Here is a 17,315-nt window from a genome sequence, read left to right on the forward strand (position 1 = left end):
CATATTATGGTAGAGATCAATGGTGCAGTGGTTGGCATTGTTGTCTCCCAGTTTTCTAACTGGGAGACAACAACCTTCTGGTTTAAGGTTCAAAACTCACCCAGGAAAGGATGACATGAACATCTCAGATGAAAAGCCACATCAAGGGCAAGAATTGAACCTGGAACCTTCTGACTGGGAGGCAACAACACTAACCACTACACCACCATCCTGTCTTAATTAAAAAGTTTAAAAGTCATATAAGTTATATAAGTCAGACAAACATGAAATAAAGGCACCACAAGTTTGTAGTTGACATCTCACAATCAGGAAGTACTCGGTTCAATCAAGGGGCTTGGAAATCTGTCTTTGGAGGATTGCATGTTCTTGCTTGGAGTGTGACTTCGTCACATTTACAACTACATGATGTTTGTTTTACATCATGGACTACATGCATAACTTAATCGTACATATTTAGGATGACATGCTATAATTTTAGGCTATTTCTTATACAGGAACATCCAAATTCCACATAGAAAGTCCCAGGCAGGTATCGAACCCCGGACCTCTAGACTGTGAGACGACAACGCTGACAACTGCACCATTGTGTCGCCTGCAAAAATTTGAACAGAAGTCATACTTATAGCATGTCGTCAGAAATAGCACAAAAAAGTCTTACTTCTTTAATGTCGCCCGAAATGTGATAAAAAAAAAGTCATACCATAGCATGTCGTCCGAAATATGATAAAAAAGTCATACTATAGCATGTCGTCCTAAATATGATAAAAAAAAGTCATACTATGGCATGTCGTCCTAAATATGATTAAAAAAAGTCATACTATAGCATGTCGTCCGAAATGTGATAAAAAAATCATATTATAGCACGTCGTCCGAAATATCATAAAAAAGGCATAAAATAGGAACATGCAAATTCCACATAGAAAGTAACAGGCTGGTATCGAAATCAGGACCTTTAAACTGTGAGACGACAACGCTGACAACTGCGCCATTGTGTTGCCTACCATAACGTGATGTCGTCCGAAATATGACCAAAAAAAAGTCATACTATAGCATGTTGTCTGAAATATCTAAAAAAAAAGTCATACTGTTGTCTGCATGTCGTCCAAATTGTGAACAAAAGTCATATCGTTTTAATATCAAAAAAGTCATACTTGAGTACGTCGTCCGAATTGTGAAAAAAATGTAATACCTATAGCATGTCGTCCCAAATATGAAAAAAAATCATACTATAGCATGTCGTCCAAAATATCTATAAAAAAAAAGTCATGTTATCTAAAATATCTATAAAATTAAAACATCTATTAAAAAGTCACTATATCATTGATAACAGTATCAGTGTTCCTAGAATTCCGATAATCTCGTTTTATTTGCTACTCGTATCGTATCAATTCATCATCATAATATGAATATTTACAACGTACAAGTCACCAAATACATTCTGAGCGTGCGAGTTTTTTTAAATTTATTTTTATCTCCCTGCCATGTAAAAACAATTTAAAAGATTCACTTGTTTCGGGAGCGAGCACGTCAATTATTTCTCTTCTCCTGAGTCCAGTGATGGAGTGCTTTAGTTCTCTTTTAATTGGCGATGAAAAATCCAGTAAGCCTTGAGTGCCATCAGATAGAGAGAGCTGCTTTTTAGGCAATGCAAAATACATGATGCGTCATGTGGGACATGCACAGCTGAATTACATAAACCCCGAGCACTGAGTGGTGCCTTGAAAACAGCTTTTACACCCAAGGAGACTGTGCTTTGTTTGCGGACCGGAGGCAGCACCCGTAAACTCCTCACGGGTCATTTGTGATCCGAAAGCCTTTTTTTTGTTTTTTTTGTTTCTTTCCATTTTCTCCATCGTCTCTCCTCAGAGCACAGTTTCAACTTTGAGTTGGCTTTAATTTAACACATTTTATTTTCCTCAGACCACTTTCATGAATTAATTCGCTGACATTTAGGCAGCTTAAGTGCTCTTTAATCTTACGTTGGAAGAGGATATACTATCTAAAACCTCAACCTGTAAAACGTCGGAGACCCAGCAGCCCTATTCATCCCGCGGGCTGTGAATTCATTTCTCCTGTCATGCACAATAGCGGGTAGCTGGAATACCCAAGGCCTCGCCAATACAGCGGACTCATCAGGATGCTGGAGAGCAAGGTGTGAAGTGTCAAAGCTGGACAGATACAGCCAGCGCATGTCTGCCACACTTCCTCTGACACCCATCCTACACCATTGGCTGTGCGGGAAGTGATTGACTGAGAGGTTGATTATGCTTCTTCCAGCCAGGTGGTTGGCAGGCAGAGAGGCGCATATCACCAGATTGCTGCATCAGCCAAAGTGTGAGGCCACAGTTTCTGGCAACAGAGTGTCTGGACAAACATCACAGGAATAATAAAAAGATGCAGGGATGTCAATCATCACCCAAAACGTGTCTATTTGGTTGTTGATCCTTTTTTTTCCTCTCTCCTCCTGTTTAGTTGGCAGCAGTCTCTCCGTCTTGTATCTTGTATCATTAGAGGCTTTTGCCTTTTGAGCAATGCTGAGATGGAAGACAGGCGAGGCTGCACGGGTAAAAAACTCGAGGTTCTTTGGGTTCTTATGGGAGAAAGGGTGGGGGGGGAGTCTTTGATGTTGTGGAGTTTCATGGAGGCAAATAACACACTTTGATATTTCGCAAGCCATCTCTGCTTATAAAAAAAAAAAAAAAAAAAATGCAGGCACAAACAGGCAGCACAAACACACACACATGAACATCTGCAAATATACTCTGTTAAAGATGAGGTTTGAATCGCCGCCCAGCTGAAAGGTTTGTAGTTATTTGCAGTTTCTGAAAGTTGCAATTTTTCAGAGGAACCGATGAGTGAATGTCTGTCTTGTTTGACTTTCTGAGGAAGATAAATTAGTGTTTGGATGAACATAAAAGGTAATGTATTCATAAAAGCCATGATGAGTGCAGCTGTCTCCAGCATCTGACATCCAATCTGAGACAAGCCACCCAGGGAGGTAGGACCATCCTCCACTGCGAGCGAGTGTGTGTTACTGTGTGATGGAGTACAATTTAATATTTTGTGAAGGAAAAGCACTGTATGATTATTTCAGAAAATACTAAAGATGATCTAATGTTGCCTTGGTGATAGCAAAAAGCCAATATCTGAATGAAGAGGAATTTTCATTAGGATTTTATTATGATTGCAGATCACGGTATCGATCAGAACGTAAATAGATAAATCAATGTAGACATCTATGTCTAGTGTTGCTCTAATTTAAGATGTTTGTGTGTAACAAAATTGGTGAATAATGCAATAATAATACTAACACTAATAATGCAAATTTAATATTAGACAAAATACAATTTTTTAATTTATTGACTAGAATTTCTTTAGCGAATAATTGATTAAAAGCATCTTTTTTTTAAATATATATTTTTTTGTTGTTGTTTTTTACCAAATTTTAGTTGGAATTCACACAGAAGTTCCATTTAAATCTTGGTCTTTTTCCATGGTTGTCCTCTTATTCTATATGTTCAATATGTGGCAAGGCAACATGTTAGTGGACAAATATCCACTGATGTAATTTCCGATGCGCTCATGATTGGGGTTTGGAAATATGTTCATTACCTGAAAGCACTGTTAGGGCATTAAAAGCTGCATGCAGAGCCTCTCTACCTGGCTCCCCTCATTGTTGCTCCAGCTTTGCTCAAGTCTTCCAGCTTGGAGAGAGCTGCCACACGATGTAAACCCCCGTCAAAATCCTAATGTGCCGCATGTCGACTCAGGTGTGGTCTGAAGTCCGGGGGTTGCTGATACATCAGATGTGTTTTGGTTCGCTGTGGATGTGTGGGTCATTGGGAATCCGCCTTGGGATGAGGCTTGTTATTCTCCTCAGTGAGACACGAGGCACGCACTCTAATTAGAACACATCTCCTGGTGAGAGAGACGCCGGGGTCTGACTACCCCTCCAATCTAATCAGCTTTCTACCTCACTTTGGCTCCTCCACAGAAAACACACTCCCACTTGCCTGACAAACGGATACAACAACAAGGAGATGGCACTGAACAATTGTTTCTAATTTGAAGGACTACGCAGGATTTCACAGATTTAAATCTTGAAAGGGCACGGGCCTATTGAAATCTCACATCTTCGCGATCTTCGTCTCACTCTCTGCAGGAGACAAGTTAAAAGGGAGCGTGCAGGTGGCTGTTGATTTGAAAATAGATGCAAAGATCTGAATATGAAATTTTAAAAAATCTAGCCGGTTTTAGACCGGTCCTCAGTGATAAAATTATTATATAAAAATAAAAGGATAAAACCTACAACCCCATTTCCAAATATGTTGAGAAGCAGTGTAAAATGTAAATATAAATGCAATGATTTGCATGTTTAATTGAAAAGAGTTTCAGAAAAGTTGGGACAGGGCCAGGTTTACCACTGTGTTGCGTCACCCCTTTTTTTTTTTAACAGCACTCTGTAAACATTTGGGAACTGATGAAACCAGTTGCTGGAGTTTTGAAAGTAAACTCTTGTTCCATTCTTACATGATATAGAATTTCAACTGCTCAACAGTTTGGGGTCTCCTTTGTCATATTTTTCTTTTCATTGTGCACTAAATGTTTTTAATGGGTGACAGGTCTGGACTGCAGGCAGGCCAGAATAGCACATAAAGAGCTGTGCTGCAGTAATACTAGCAGAATGCAGTTTGCCATTGTTTTGCTGAAATAAGCAAGGCCTCGTGAAAGAGAAATGGTCTGGGTGGCAGCATATGTTGCTCCAAAATCTGTAAATATCATTCACCATTAATGGTGCCTTCCCAGATGTGCAAGCGACCCATGCCATGTGCCCTAATGCACCCCCGTTCTATCACTGATGCTGACTTTTTAATTGAGCGCTGATAACAAGCTGGATGGTCCCTCTCCTCTTTAGCCACGAGGATGCAGCGTCCATGATTTCCAAAAAGAATTACAAATTTGAATTTGTCAGACCACAGGACTGTTTTCCACTTCGCCTCAGTCAATCTCAAATGTGCTCGGGCCCAGAGAAGGTGGTGTCGTTTCTTTATTATGTTTATATATGTTTTTTTCTTTGCATGGTGGAGTTTTAACCAGCATTTGTGGGATGCAGCAACAAACTGTGTTTGAAGACAATGGTTTTTAGAGGTGTTTCTGAGCCAAAGCACTGATTTCCACTACAGAATTGTGTCTGTTTCTAATGAAGTACCACTTGAGGGCCCGAAGATCAAGGCTATCCAATATTGGTTTTCGGACTTGTTGCTTGCTTACAGAGATTTTTCCAGATTTTCTGATTCTTTTAATGATATTATGTACCATAGATGATTAAATCCCCAAATTCTTTGCAGTTTTACGTTGAGGAACATTTCACTTAAATTGTTGCACTATTTGCCCACACAATCTTTTCAGAGTGAACCTCTCCCCATCTTCACTGCTGAGAGACTCTCCCTCTCTGGGATGCTCTTTTTATACCCAATAATTTCACTGACCTGTTGCCACTTAACCTAATTAGTTGAGAAGTTCCACCAGGTTTTTTTTTTTTTTTAGCATTACACAACTTTTCCAGTCTTTTGTTGCCTCTGTCACAACTTCTTTGAAACATGTTGCTGGCATGAAATTAAAAATGAGCATATGTTTTTCATAAATAAATCAAATATCTGTTTCAACATTTGATATGTTGTCTTTTATCTATTTTCAATCAAATCTAGGTTCATGTGATTCACAAATCATTGCATTCTGTTTTTATATATATTTCACACAGCGTCCCAACTTTTTTCAAAACAGGTTAAATATTTAAAATTAAATTTCACTTGAAACTTCATTTTCACTACACTTCAATTCTTCACTTTCCTTCGTACGTTTATGGAGCACCTCATGTGCACACGCTTACTAAGTGTCATCCACACAGACTGCAGTTCTAACACTGGTCTACAAATAGTTGTAGAGCATGTATCATTACGTAGTTGAGACTGTGCCACAGTTGTCAGCACTTCATTTTAATTTGGCTCCTAAGCCACCAGTGATTTCGACCACTGGGACATCCTGTCGGCTGCAGAACTTAAACTATTCTGAAGCGTTAGGACCGAAGGAGGAACATGGCTGAATCTCTGCCTCTGCAATGTCAGCTGCTGTCTCATTCGGATACCAGGGAACCTCATTCTATCCCATGAGAACATCCTGAGCAAAAGGATGAGCAAGGCTGTGCGAGCTGTGCTCTTTTAATTCAGCGCAGCTTAAATAGAGCATGAATGTAAAATGTTTTTTCCTGTAGGCGTGCACTAACACTTGTTATAGCATTATTATCAATTACGTACAAAAATGAGTGCTATGTCAACATTTCAGGGGAGGATTCCTTTGGAAAATAATCCGCTGCTTCCATCTGACTTCTGCGCTCATTAAAAATCCAAAGGAGTGAACGTTTGAAGCCACATTAACCAACAGGGATTCTGTAGGAGATGAACTACATTATCTGCACCACGAGCACCACAGTGACATTTAAACACTTAAAGTCAGCCAATGTCCTCATTACATTCAGCTATTCTTTGGCGCTTTAGAGAAAAGCAGAACTTTTCACCCCTCCATTAAAAATTGCTGCTTTAAGCATTAATCAATATCAAATCACAGTGTTCAAAAGTTATTATCACACATGCTCTAAGCCTATTTCTGAGAATCTCAATGGAGTGTGAAAGATAAGAAAGTGTGATAAAAAAATGCTCTTGTCCTTGAAGTCTTGTTATTAGTCCTGGCAGAAGTGCTTATCAACAGTACACAAACTGACTCCTTCAGCTTCTTCAGGTATTTTGGGCACTTAATAATTACCAGGCAGCTCCGTAGGGATGAAGTCGTGTGCTTTGTGCTATACAGGAGAAATCATTTGATTAAAAATGTAACATTAAACATTAAACATATGCTTGTGTATGGCTTTGTTTGAAATGGTTAATTTAGTCATCATGTTACACAACAACAACAACACCAAATATTAATCAACATGATATTCGCACATTAATTTCAACAAATACTCATTAAGCTCAATAAGCACCTCATTAGCTTGGGTGCAAATAGGTCACATCGTAGCGTTGCAAAATGCAAAGGGTTCCACGATTTGCATGGGCTGGCTCCCGGGGGAATTCATATTTGAACAGAAAGCCGAGCGTGTGCATGTGTGTGAGAGGGAAAAACAAGAAGGAGAGATTTGACCCGCGAGCAATCCCTGTAGAGCTGTTCACTAGCGGAGTCTAATCAGACTCTGGCTGATGCTTGTTCTAGGGGATTGCTTCTCCGCAGCCCTCAGGCCTAATTAGGACCCCCGTGTACCATACAGAGGGTTCGCTGCTCACAGCGACGCCTGGATAGACACTCACCTGTGTGCGCTCAGCAAGCCTCAAGAATGAGCTTCTGGCGAGCGTGATGACAAGAAGGGCATCACAGGTGGTGCAGCCACAACTGCCTACTCCCCCATCCGCGGGTCATATGGGTTTAATGAATGTTAGGACAGGGAGAGACGGAGAGAGAAACAAAAGCTGTGAGGACAGAGAGAGAGAGAGAGAGAGAGAGAGAGAGAGAGAGAGAGGGGGGGGGAAGGCAGACGTCTGGTTTGTGAGAGGGTCACAGGGAGAGTGGAGCATCTTTCATGATTTCTTCTTTTAACAATGCACTGTGTCCATTTGCAGACAAGGGGAAGAATGAGGAGGATGACAGAGTGTGAACATATAGCAGAGTGAAGATAAAAAAAACAGGCTTTCGGAGCTCAACTTTCTGGATTTCTCATGTCAAACACCAGGAAATCTTCAAAGGATACACTGCTACATGCAAATTTCAAGAGTGCTTCAGATAAAATAGCATTCAAACAGATAAAAGTACTAGACTTCTGAGGTATGTAGATAACAGGAAGATGAATGTGGTCTATATGGGAGAGAAATGCTTATTAATGAGTATCATTAGCGGAGAAAACAGATCCTCTGAGTTTAATGATGTATCATTTGTGATACTAAAAGATGCACACAAAAAAAATGCTGCATAAGCCTCTCCTGTTCTGTTCATGAGAATGAAGATGTACCCTATCAGTCTATATGTATCGTCTATTTCTGCTGTATTAACGAAAAGCAGTCGATATTTTATGGCTTTGTAACTTACATTTTCAGTAAAATAGAATTGCAATCGCAATACTGCCAACCAATTTCTGTTTTTTTTATGCCACACCTGTTAATAATCAATCCGTAGTAGCCTCATCAATCCACTAGAGGACATCGTATCAGTGTCATGATTTGGCTCGTCCACTCTGTGGTTTGGGCAGCAGAGACCACATGGTGAGGAAAAGATTGTGGTTTAGGTTAAATTAAGTAGTTTTACGTATGAACAAATATTGTCGCTTGGTCAAAATTAGCACCTGAGTTGCAGGTGCTTTTGTCAGCAGTGGCATCTGTGATGTTTTATGCACCTTAAACTTGAGCAGAGAGCGCACATCAGAGTTCATGACAAATTATTGGGGACCAGAAAGAAGCCGCAAGGAGCCAAATTTGGTGAGTAGGGGTGGTGGGGAGCGACGATTGTGTTGTTGTGGGCAAGAAACTTGTGTCTTTTCATTGCGCTGAGTGGGCTTATTGTCATTTTGGAGAACCAAAATGCCCTCATGCCACAGTTCCGGTCATTGGCACTGAATGTTTTCACTGAGACGCCTCAGAACGTCACAGAAGGACTCTGTGTTGACAGTCTGACCCTGGGGGATGAATTCACGGTGCACAACACCGCAAATGCCAAAGCAAACCCACCTGGTCCTGCGCCTGACCTGATGTGCCTTTTTTGGTTTTGGAGAGTGGTGTTTCGTTTTCTGAAACGTGAATGTACATAAAAAAAAACCACTTCATCTTGCTCATTGCTTCAGAGCTGCAGGCCTTCCTGTAGCATTTTTAAGTTTTTCTCCCATTTGCGCTGGTCCAGCGCTCACAAAGATGTGCGTAACTCAGGTGTTGATTTTGATCAAAGAACAATATTTGTAACATTTATAAGGTTTATGCCTTCCTCCTGCTCCATGCAAGTCACGGTGCTACACATTGTTTATGCGAAACAACAGCAGTCTCGGAACTTATTGATCCACCCTCATACGTTGCGCATATTAGATATGTTACGTTTCGTAAGTAACTTACTTATATTACTTTAAAGAAATATGCATCAGCTTTTGCTTTCTCACTGATTTGGACACGCGCTTCCTAAGTGAAAGTACTGTGTTTGTTCCATCCAACCACACACAACCTCATCCTCATGTGGACCTCATCACGGTTTGTGCTTCGTCACATGACCTCCTTCTTCGACCATGTTCATATATGTGTGCTATTTTCACACTCGGCAAGGCAAAACGTGACGCTGATATGGTATCCTCTCATGAACTGATGGGTGTCTTACACGCTTTAGGGTGATATCAGGCTGTACTAATATTAATGTGCCCATTAATTATTAAATAAAAGCTGCAATTCTTACTCCTCAACCTTTTTTCTTTTTCCCTTATACTTTCAAGTACATATTGGTGCACTGTACAATAAATTAATGAATTTAAAGCGTAGATTTAAAGTGTAATCGAAAACATGACCTATAATATCACGTGATGTGGAATTTATGTGTAATTACTGCTTAAATCACTGCTTCCAATCGTAAGATATGCTCTTCGTTCGTGTTTCTCAAAGTGTTTTTCCTTTGTTTTTCCAGCAGTGTATAAATCTGGCTCAAGCTCTGGCCGTCTGGGATTCAGTATTCATACCATGTATCCAAATCCAAACTTTTCACTGCAATCTTGTGACATGCAGTCCCAGAATCTATTGGATAACCCGCCACAACTAGGTGTTCCCTGCTTTGTCTTTGAACAGTGATTGAAATTCCTTACACCTACACCCACTCATGCACCTACCACCACCGACTCGCACAACAAACCTCACAGAATGCAATAAACCTCAAAGGATGGTCTAAAACCATAACCGCACCAACTAGATGTGAAAAGGGAGCTACAGTAACAACGCAACCATGTTCAGATTTTTCACTTATGAGTTTTCAGTGTTTCTAAACATCAAGAAGTGTGCAGTTCATCAAGTACAATGCTTTAGATGACACAGAATCAACAGATTCATAAAAATGTGCTTCTGTTTCATTTAATGACGTTCATGGACAAGCATCGTGGGGTAACGCAACAATTAAATAGCTTTTGTAACAAAAATATAAAGATGAATTTTGCAAATAAAGCACAGAATCCAAAGTGAAGCACTGCTTCTTAAAGCACATACAAACTCATATGATTCATGCTGGAGAGAATGGAAAAAATATATTTTACCCTGTGTAAAAACTGAGCAGTAATATTGGATGGTTCATACTTGCCTTATGGCTTTACATTTTGGATTTACCACCACAGTGCTGCAGCTTAATTCTGCTCTCCCTGAAGAGTTCACTGACATTTTCCAAGGTCTTGCTTTCAAACCCTGCCTTGATTAGTGAAGCAGATTTTAAGAGGAACTAATCCTATTCCCTGGAATTTTCCCCCCTTTTTTTTTCTGAAGCAGTCAGCAATCTAGTCAGCACTAATATACAGTAAGTAACACAAATCTAAATCATGTGATCCCGAAGCTGAGATGACGACTGTATCTAGCAACAAACAGGATGCTGACGCTGGTAAGTGATCATTACAAGTGCAAAAGCAATGTCATGTTAGATTTCACTCTGTTCATTAGAGTCCCTTCAAAGAAATGTACTGCCTCTGCTGTTTCACTCAAAAATTGTCTGGAGACTGCTGATAGCTGGAGATCCGCCTTAGCCATGACATATTACAGTCGGCAAATCACTTCAGGACGACATAAATATTACCACGTAAAAATACGTCTCAAGCCTTTACTCCCACTTAAAATCATGTCCCACCATTTCATAAAACTTGACATTGTAGGGTCGATAGAAGTCCCGCAGTTGCTCAATAGCATCTCTGTCAATCTGCACATGAGTTCTGCCCTTCGACTTGCCCAGGCAGCGAGGTGAGCCGCTGCTCTCTGGCTTTTTAAGGCAAGGGAAACCCTTGGTGCGGTTAAAGTAGAAGTGTTTGTCGGTGACAATGCGTTTTAACCCAAGGAAGTCTTGCACCCGAGCCAACTCCCCCGCTGGATCCGTGATCAGACGCTCTCCGCTCACAAAGTGGATTTGAGCCAGAGGGAAGTAGCGGAGCCAGTTTTCAAGGTGCAAAGCGTACAGGCCGATCCGAATGGCGTTCCAGGACATGTCCACAATGCCCAGGCTCTGGTTTCTGAAGGCCAGCTCCTGGAAGCTCGGCAGGTCGGGAGATTTGGATAAAGTCTGAGTGTAATCGGATATTGCTCGAGTGACGGGGTCGCGCACCACCACGATGAGCTTGGTATCTTGGGACATGGCAGAGATCCGGTGTGGTGTCTCCCTTGTCACAAAGTAGCTTGGCGTCTTCTCCATTGTGATTTGGCTTTCAAGAGTCCTTGGCATTAAACCTCTGAATGAAAGATGAAACACAGAGTAAAAGTTCCAGTAAGATAGAGATTTCTAATTTGCATTCACATTATTTTGGTGCTTTTAAACAGTTTCTTGTTGTTTAGAAATGCTTAAAGTACAACAACGACTAACAGATTCAGTCATGGAGGACATAACGTCCTTGCATTCACTCTCTCTAAAGTAAAAAGTGTATATTGGATGTCTATTTAGGCCAGCATTACACAAGTGAATTGCAAAGGCATAAAACCACTTTAACTGAGCTCCAGTTTGGCTGTGAACCCAGCTTCTGGATGTAAATGATAATAGGAGCACTGAAGCAGAGTCAGGGTACTCTTTTGTCACTGGAGACTTGTCTCTCAGACAGCTTTTCTGTGCATCAGCCCAGCACAGTTCAAGAGTGATAAATCACCATGAATGCAAACAGAACACATAAAGCGGGAGTGACTCTGTTAGGTTACTTCTGGGTCTTCAAACTAGGCCACTGTGGTCTTCGAAGGAAGGGATTTGAACAGGTAGACCTTCACTGAGCAAAAGTTTGAATATTGATCGGAAGCCATCAAAAGCCAAGGAAAAAGTTCAAAAAGAGGTGATAGAGCTGCAACCAATGACTATTTTAATAGTTGATTCATCTGCTGATTACTTTGTCGATTCTCAATTTATTTGTTCAAATAATCAATTTTAAACAGGAAAAGGGGAAAATGTTCACGTAAGAACCTTCAACAAGAGAAAGTTTGGCTTTTCTTCGATTGATTCATTGTTAATATAATTGCTGATTGCTTTCCTATCAGGTGACTGAACGACTCAATGTTGCAACTCTGCATTAAACCCCTATGTTTTGCAATTTCATAGCAACATTGTAATGATTCTGATGATGTGTTTTTATTGACTGGTTTAATTCATATGTTGCTTTCAAATCATTCAATTCAGTTTCCCAGTGTTGTAGTGATAACTACAATGAGGTGTCACTGTTTCAGAAATCTTCAAATCCAACACACAGTGGCTTTAACTTGTAATTTGGACGACCCATTTATTGGCAACAAGACTAAAAACAAGGCATGTGGGCAACGTATCATGTCTAAACTAGCCGGTAATGTATTCGGTACGTGAGCTAAATTCTATTGAACCACTGACAGAGTAACACTGAAACATCAAAATGGACGAAGCACATTTAAAACAATATTATGCAACTATTTAACCTTAAAAAAAACATTTTAAATGTTTTTGATGATACACTGACTTCAAATTGGGAGATTGACACCTCTTTTATTCCCTCACCGTGTTCTGAACAACTGTTCTTGCACTATCTAACTTGGGATGACCCGGTATGACTTCCCGTAAAAAGTGCGTAACGTTTTATGTCGCAACATCCCACAGCATCAGCTATAGGTCTTAAACCAGCTCAGTAAAAGCATCATGGCAGAGGCGAAGATAACAAATTGGATGTTGACGGAGGAAGCTAAGAAGAGAAAAAGATAGAATGACAGAGCAAAAACCGGAAAAGACTAAATCTCAGACTGGTTTTTAGCTGATGGCAAGAACTTTGAAAAACTTTTAAAAAAAAAGCTGCAAGACTGCAATGCCTTTTTGCCATTGAATTAAGTATTAGCTAGCATGCTACGTCTTCTTTTGTTGGACTTGGTAGGTATTTAGCTGAGTTGGGAAAGCTGTCGACTCACTAGTTGTAAATTAGTTAGATCATTTCTACTGATGTTTAATCGCTATTTAGTCATCTCGGGGTGATGTCAGCAAACTTGCAAGATAACACACTTGGACATCGGTACTTGTAACAAGCGCTCCCGCGACGGTTAGTAGTCCAGCTATGTTGACTACTTTGTCATGCATTCACCACTTTGTGTCAGTTTTGTAGGTTAATACTATATACTGTATATCCTGACCTCAGTGTACCGTGTCAGGGCTGGTTTGTATCAAAATTACGATTTAGCGTAATTACCACTTGTGACCACAGAGGCTGCTGTTGCTGCTGCTAAACAAAAGTGGCATAATGTTGCTTTAAAAGAGTGTTTAGGATATAGTTGCATAGTGGTGAGGTTGCAGATTGCAATCAACTGAATAGTATCAGTCCCTTACCAAACATGTAGGAAAACCTACGGTGGCCTTCTAGAAGCGTAAAAACTGGAAAGACACTCTCTAGCACAAGTGTTGGTTTGTCACGATAGGAGCCTGAAACACATATTCCCCAGCTCTGCATTTGCTTACTATGAAATGGGCTATTGTGTCAACAAAAACGATTCTTAGTTTCAGGTGTATAGACTACTGAAAACATAATTTTGAATGTGATATTCCATTTCTGTCAATAGATTGCATTAAATCCTACACAGGAGTATAGATATTTTTTCTGTGTTTACATTCTTGAAATTTGATTTGTTTGTTTTCCACAGAGATACCTGACCCAACTGGCTTTGCACAGTAGGGTTTAGCTGTCGTACCACCATCTGATGTTTGGCAAGTTCACTTCAGGTATCTTTATCATTCCTCTTTTTATTTCATATTTTGCTTAGATACTGCATAAAGCAGAACATGCAGACGGCACAACTGCATATTAAGAATGAGACAGTAATGTGGACTTTAATGATGAATGTTTACAAGAAGGAACTGTTATATTTTGAAAGCCATACTCATTTGACCTGTTCTCAACAGCTTTGACAGCTGACAATCAAACTACAGTAATAGGCGAGGGTTCACGTCTATAAGACACATCTCTGAGATAAAAAGGCGTCAGCTGCCAACCATCCTGAAGAGTGCCAATTAGTGGAGATACTTTCAGTATATAATTATTATATAATAGTACTGATACTCATCCCTCCTGCAGGCTAAATGACAGACAATCATTAACGTGAAATGCATTTGGAAATAGATATGTGTCTGTGCATAACTGGTTGTATGTTTGTGTGCATACATGCACATTTTTTTCATTACCACATTGTTGCTTAACATCTGTAATTCAGGAGATTAGAAGATTATGTGTATGTTTAAAGTATGGCGTAGAAAGGTTGATGATCAGTTGACGGGGATGCACTTTGTTAAAAAGTGCAGAATGCAGCATTTTAAAATGAATTCACTTTGAGATTCTTTTTGAAATATTATAATAAGACAAACAAGAATATAGAGCTCAGATGTCTGTCAGCTACAGCCTGCACACTGCAGTTTACACTGTTTGCCTCCAGAGGTTGGGTTTTTATGAGGAAACTGATGAATTGTTCTACAGTACATCAGAAAAACCGAGGGCCACTGTTCTGCCAGAGTAAACAGAGTTCAGTGCTCCAAAGTTTCTGGCAATAAGAACTTGAAATGAGTCAAGAGACTGCGGAAAACACATCCAGCATGTTTACCTACCTCAAAACATGATATACACAGAGAGACGCAGAGGAAAGGGAGGGGATGAGTATACAGAACTGAATGTATTTTAAAGTGAGGAGCTGATTTTATGTGAAAGGAGGTGTTCATTTTCAATCAACACCATTTTATTCAGTCACTACAGAAATGATACAAGAAGAAAAAAACACCTCTAAGAACAGATTCAGGCTACAGAACATAGCACATGAAATATAACTGACCTGAACCCTGTATTGTATTAATGTAGACAATTACGTTGGCCAAATATCATCATTATATTTTAAAATGTAAAGCAAAATATCCATGTAGTGTAATCCATTTATATGATTTTCTATCATCATTCAGTTAAACTGGAGAGAAAGGCCGAATCAGATGCATCATGCAAGCAAGGCTGACAACAAGCCACTCTCATTGGACTGAGGCTTCACCATTAATACTAAACTTTGAACCATTTAGGCCACTAATTGCATTAAAAAAAAAATATATATAGTCAGCTTCGGTTTAATAGTTGACAATTTATCACATCGACAATCTCAAACTCTGATTTTGTGCCACAAAACCGGATTAAGCTGTTGGTTTGATTTGCAGTTTATCCTCTATTGATAGTCCTAGAACAGACGGGCATGCACCTGCGCAGGTGAGGTATGTTCTTACCTGTACCACTCCAGGCCTCTGTCATAGTTCCTGTCGAAGAAGTGCGTCTCGGTTCCAGCCGCACGCACATCCGGGTGGATCCGTATGAACTCCAGAACAGCTCTCGTGCCTCCCTTTTTCACGCCGACTATGATGGCATTTGGTAACTTTTTATTGCCAAACTTTAAATTACTCATAAGAGGACTGGGCGTGTCGTTACTGACGGCGTGGGGAGCGGAAGGAAGTCTTTGGTCGCTTTTAAGCCGCGGTGCCTCGACACCGCTCGGTCTCGCATCCGACGGTAAAAGGCAGGAGAGGGATTTCTGAAGGCGCCTTTTGGCTCCATCTGCGCGCCGACAGCTGGGCGCCGGATCAGCTGACTTTAGCATGACTTTTCCGTCAGGGAATAACGCACAGTAGCACAAATATGAAAGGAAAAGAGATAACAAGCAAAATGATGTTCCTCTGAGCCGGTGTGAGAACGGGAGAAGTCGACTGAAGAGGAGCACGCAGGCCATCTCTCCATGGATATGAACAGTGCATGATTTTCTAATTGATTTGGCGTTCCGTCCTCTCTGAGTGTTTTAGTGGCTCCAGTGGCTGAGCCGTCCACTGACTCCAAAGCGGGCAAAAATCAGAAAACTTCATTCCAGCTGGAAGGTAACACTTCCATCACTTGACAGCGGAGCATCTTAACACAATCCATCTGACTTCCATCTCCTCGGCTAATTAACTGAGAGGGGATCCTTCGCTGCGCTCTGAGTTGGGAGGCTTCATCCTCCTTTAAAACTCCTGCATGTCCCCACGGTCTTCACGCACGAGTGAAAAAAAAAAAACCTGTGGGGGGAGGGAGGGGGGAAGCGGGAGCGCGCGCTCTGGCAACTTGAGCGGACTGCCAGCTCTAAACCGGCTGAGCGTCAGGAAAATATTTCAGCACTGTGACGTCAGAGCCTTTGCATAAAAAAAAAAAAAAAAAAAAAAAAGTATTCAGTTGTCTCCCTCATCTGAGTTCTCCTGTCATCATGCAGGTTTCTTTTCTGGCACATATATGGCTGCTGCATAGTAATCATTGGAGTACGGACTATTTTTGTGCCAGCTGAATGCAACCCTGTATGTGTTTTTTTTTAAATTTTTTATTCCCAGCAAGAAGTGATTGAGTATAAAATTGAAACACGTTTAAAGCCTGTGATCACAGTGAAGTGAAATAGTAGTGAAATTTCATCTCAAGGCTGCTTCACACACATTTAAACCGACAGCACATGAGAAACCTGAGGATGAAACACATCCATAAACATCCATAATTTAACACTTCATGACCCAGCAATCTCCATCCTGAGATGATCCTCTCTGCTCTTCCTGTTGCACCAATCACAACTCGACTTTCTTCTGTTCATGTAAATGTCTGAACAGAAGCTCTGGTCTTAGTTTATGGTTTGTTCACGGACAGCGACGTTTGTATCAACTGGCTGTCAGTTTAGTATCTTAGTGCACAACAAAAAATGGAACATTTACATGACAACTGGTCAAATTTCTCCAGCTAATGAAGATCATGTGATATGACCACAAGCTGAAGAACAATTATGTTAATTCTCAACTGTTGTAAAAAAAAAAAAAAAAAAAAAGACCTTTCGGAATTGTGATATCATAAACAGACAGAAAAATAATCAGCAACTATTGAGAAACAGTTATTTGTTCACGCAAAAACGCAGATAAATGCAAATATTTGCTGGTTCTTGCTGTCCATTTCTGACAAACGATCTAACAAAACAATGTGTATTCATGTAACCTGAGCTCTGACAATGTGTGATGAGGAGTTTCCAGAATCTTATTTTCCAAATGATAAA

General features: G+C 40.4%; 1 protein-coding gene across 1 annotated transcript; it reads right to left on the minus strand.

Moving 5' to 3' along the window:
- Positions 1-10,120: 10,120 nt before the first annotated feature.
- On the minus strand, positions 10,121-16,280 carry LOC138616957 (heparan sulfate glucosamine 3-O-sulfotransferase 2-like). Its single transcript, XM_069691571.1, has 2 exons — positions 15,493-16,280; positions 10,121-11,485 (listed from the first exon to the last, which is right to left on the minus strand). Exons 1-2 carry the CDS (start codon positions 15,987-15,989, stop codon positions 10,867-10,869), a joined length of 1,116 nt encoding a protein of 371 aa, XP_069547672.1. The 5' UTR covers positions 15,990-16,280; the 3' UTR covers positions 10,121-10,866.
- Between the last annotated feature and the right edge of the window lie 1,035 nt (positions 16,281-17,315).

The sequence above is a fragment of the Brachyistius frenatus genome, unplaced genomic scaffold (assembly GCF_029030835.1).
Source record: "Brachyistius frenatus isolate BFR_SWC_R1_liver_20210118 unplaced genomic scaffold, ASM2903083v1 Contig_11, whole genome shotgun sequence".
Taxonomy (NCBI): domain Eukaryota; kingdom Metazoa; phylum Chordata; class Actinopteri; family Embiotocidae; genus Brachyistius; species Brachyistius frenatus.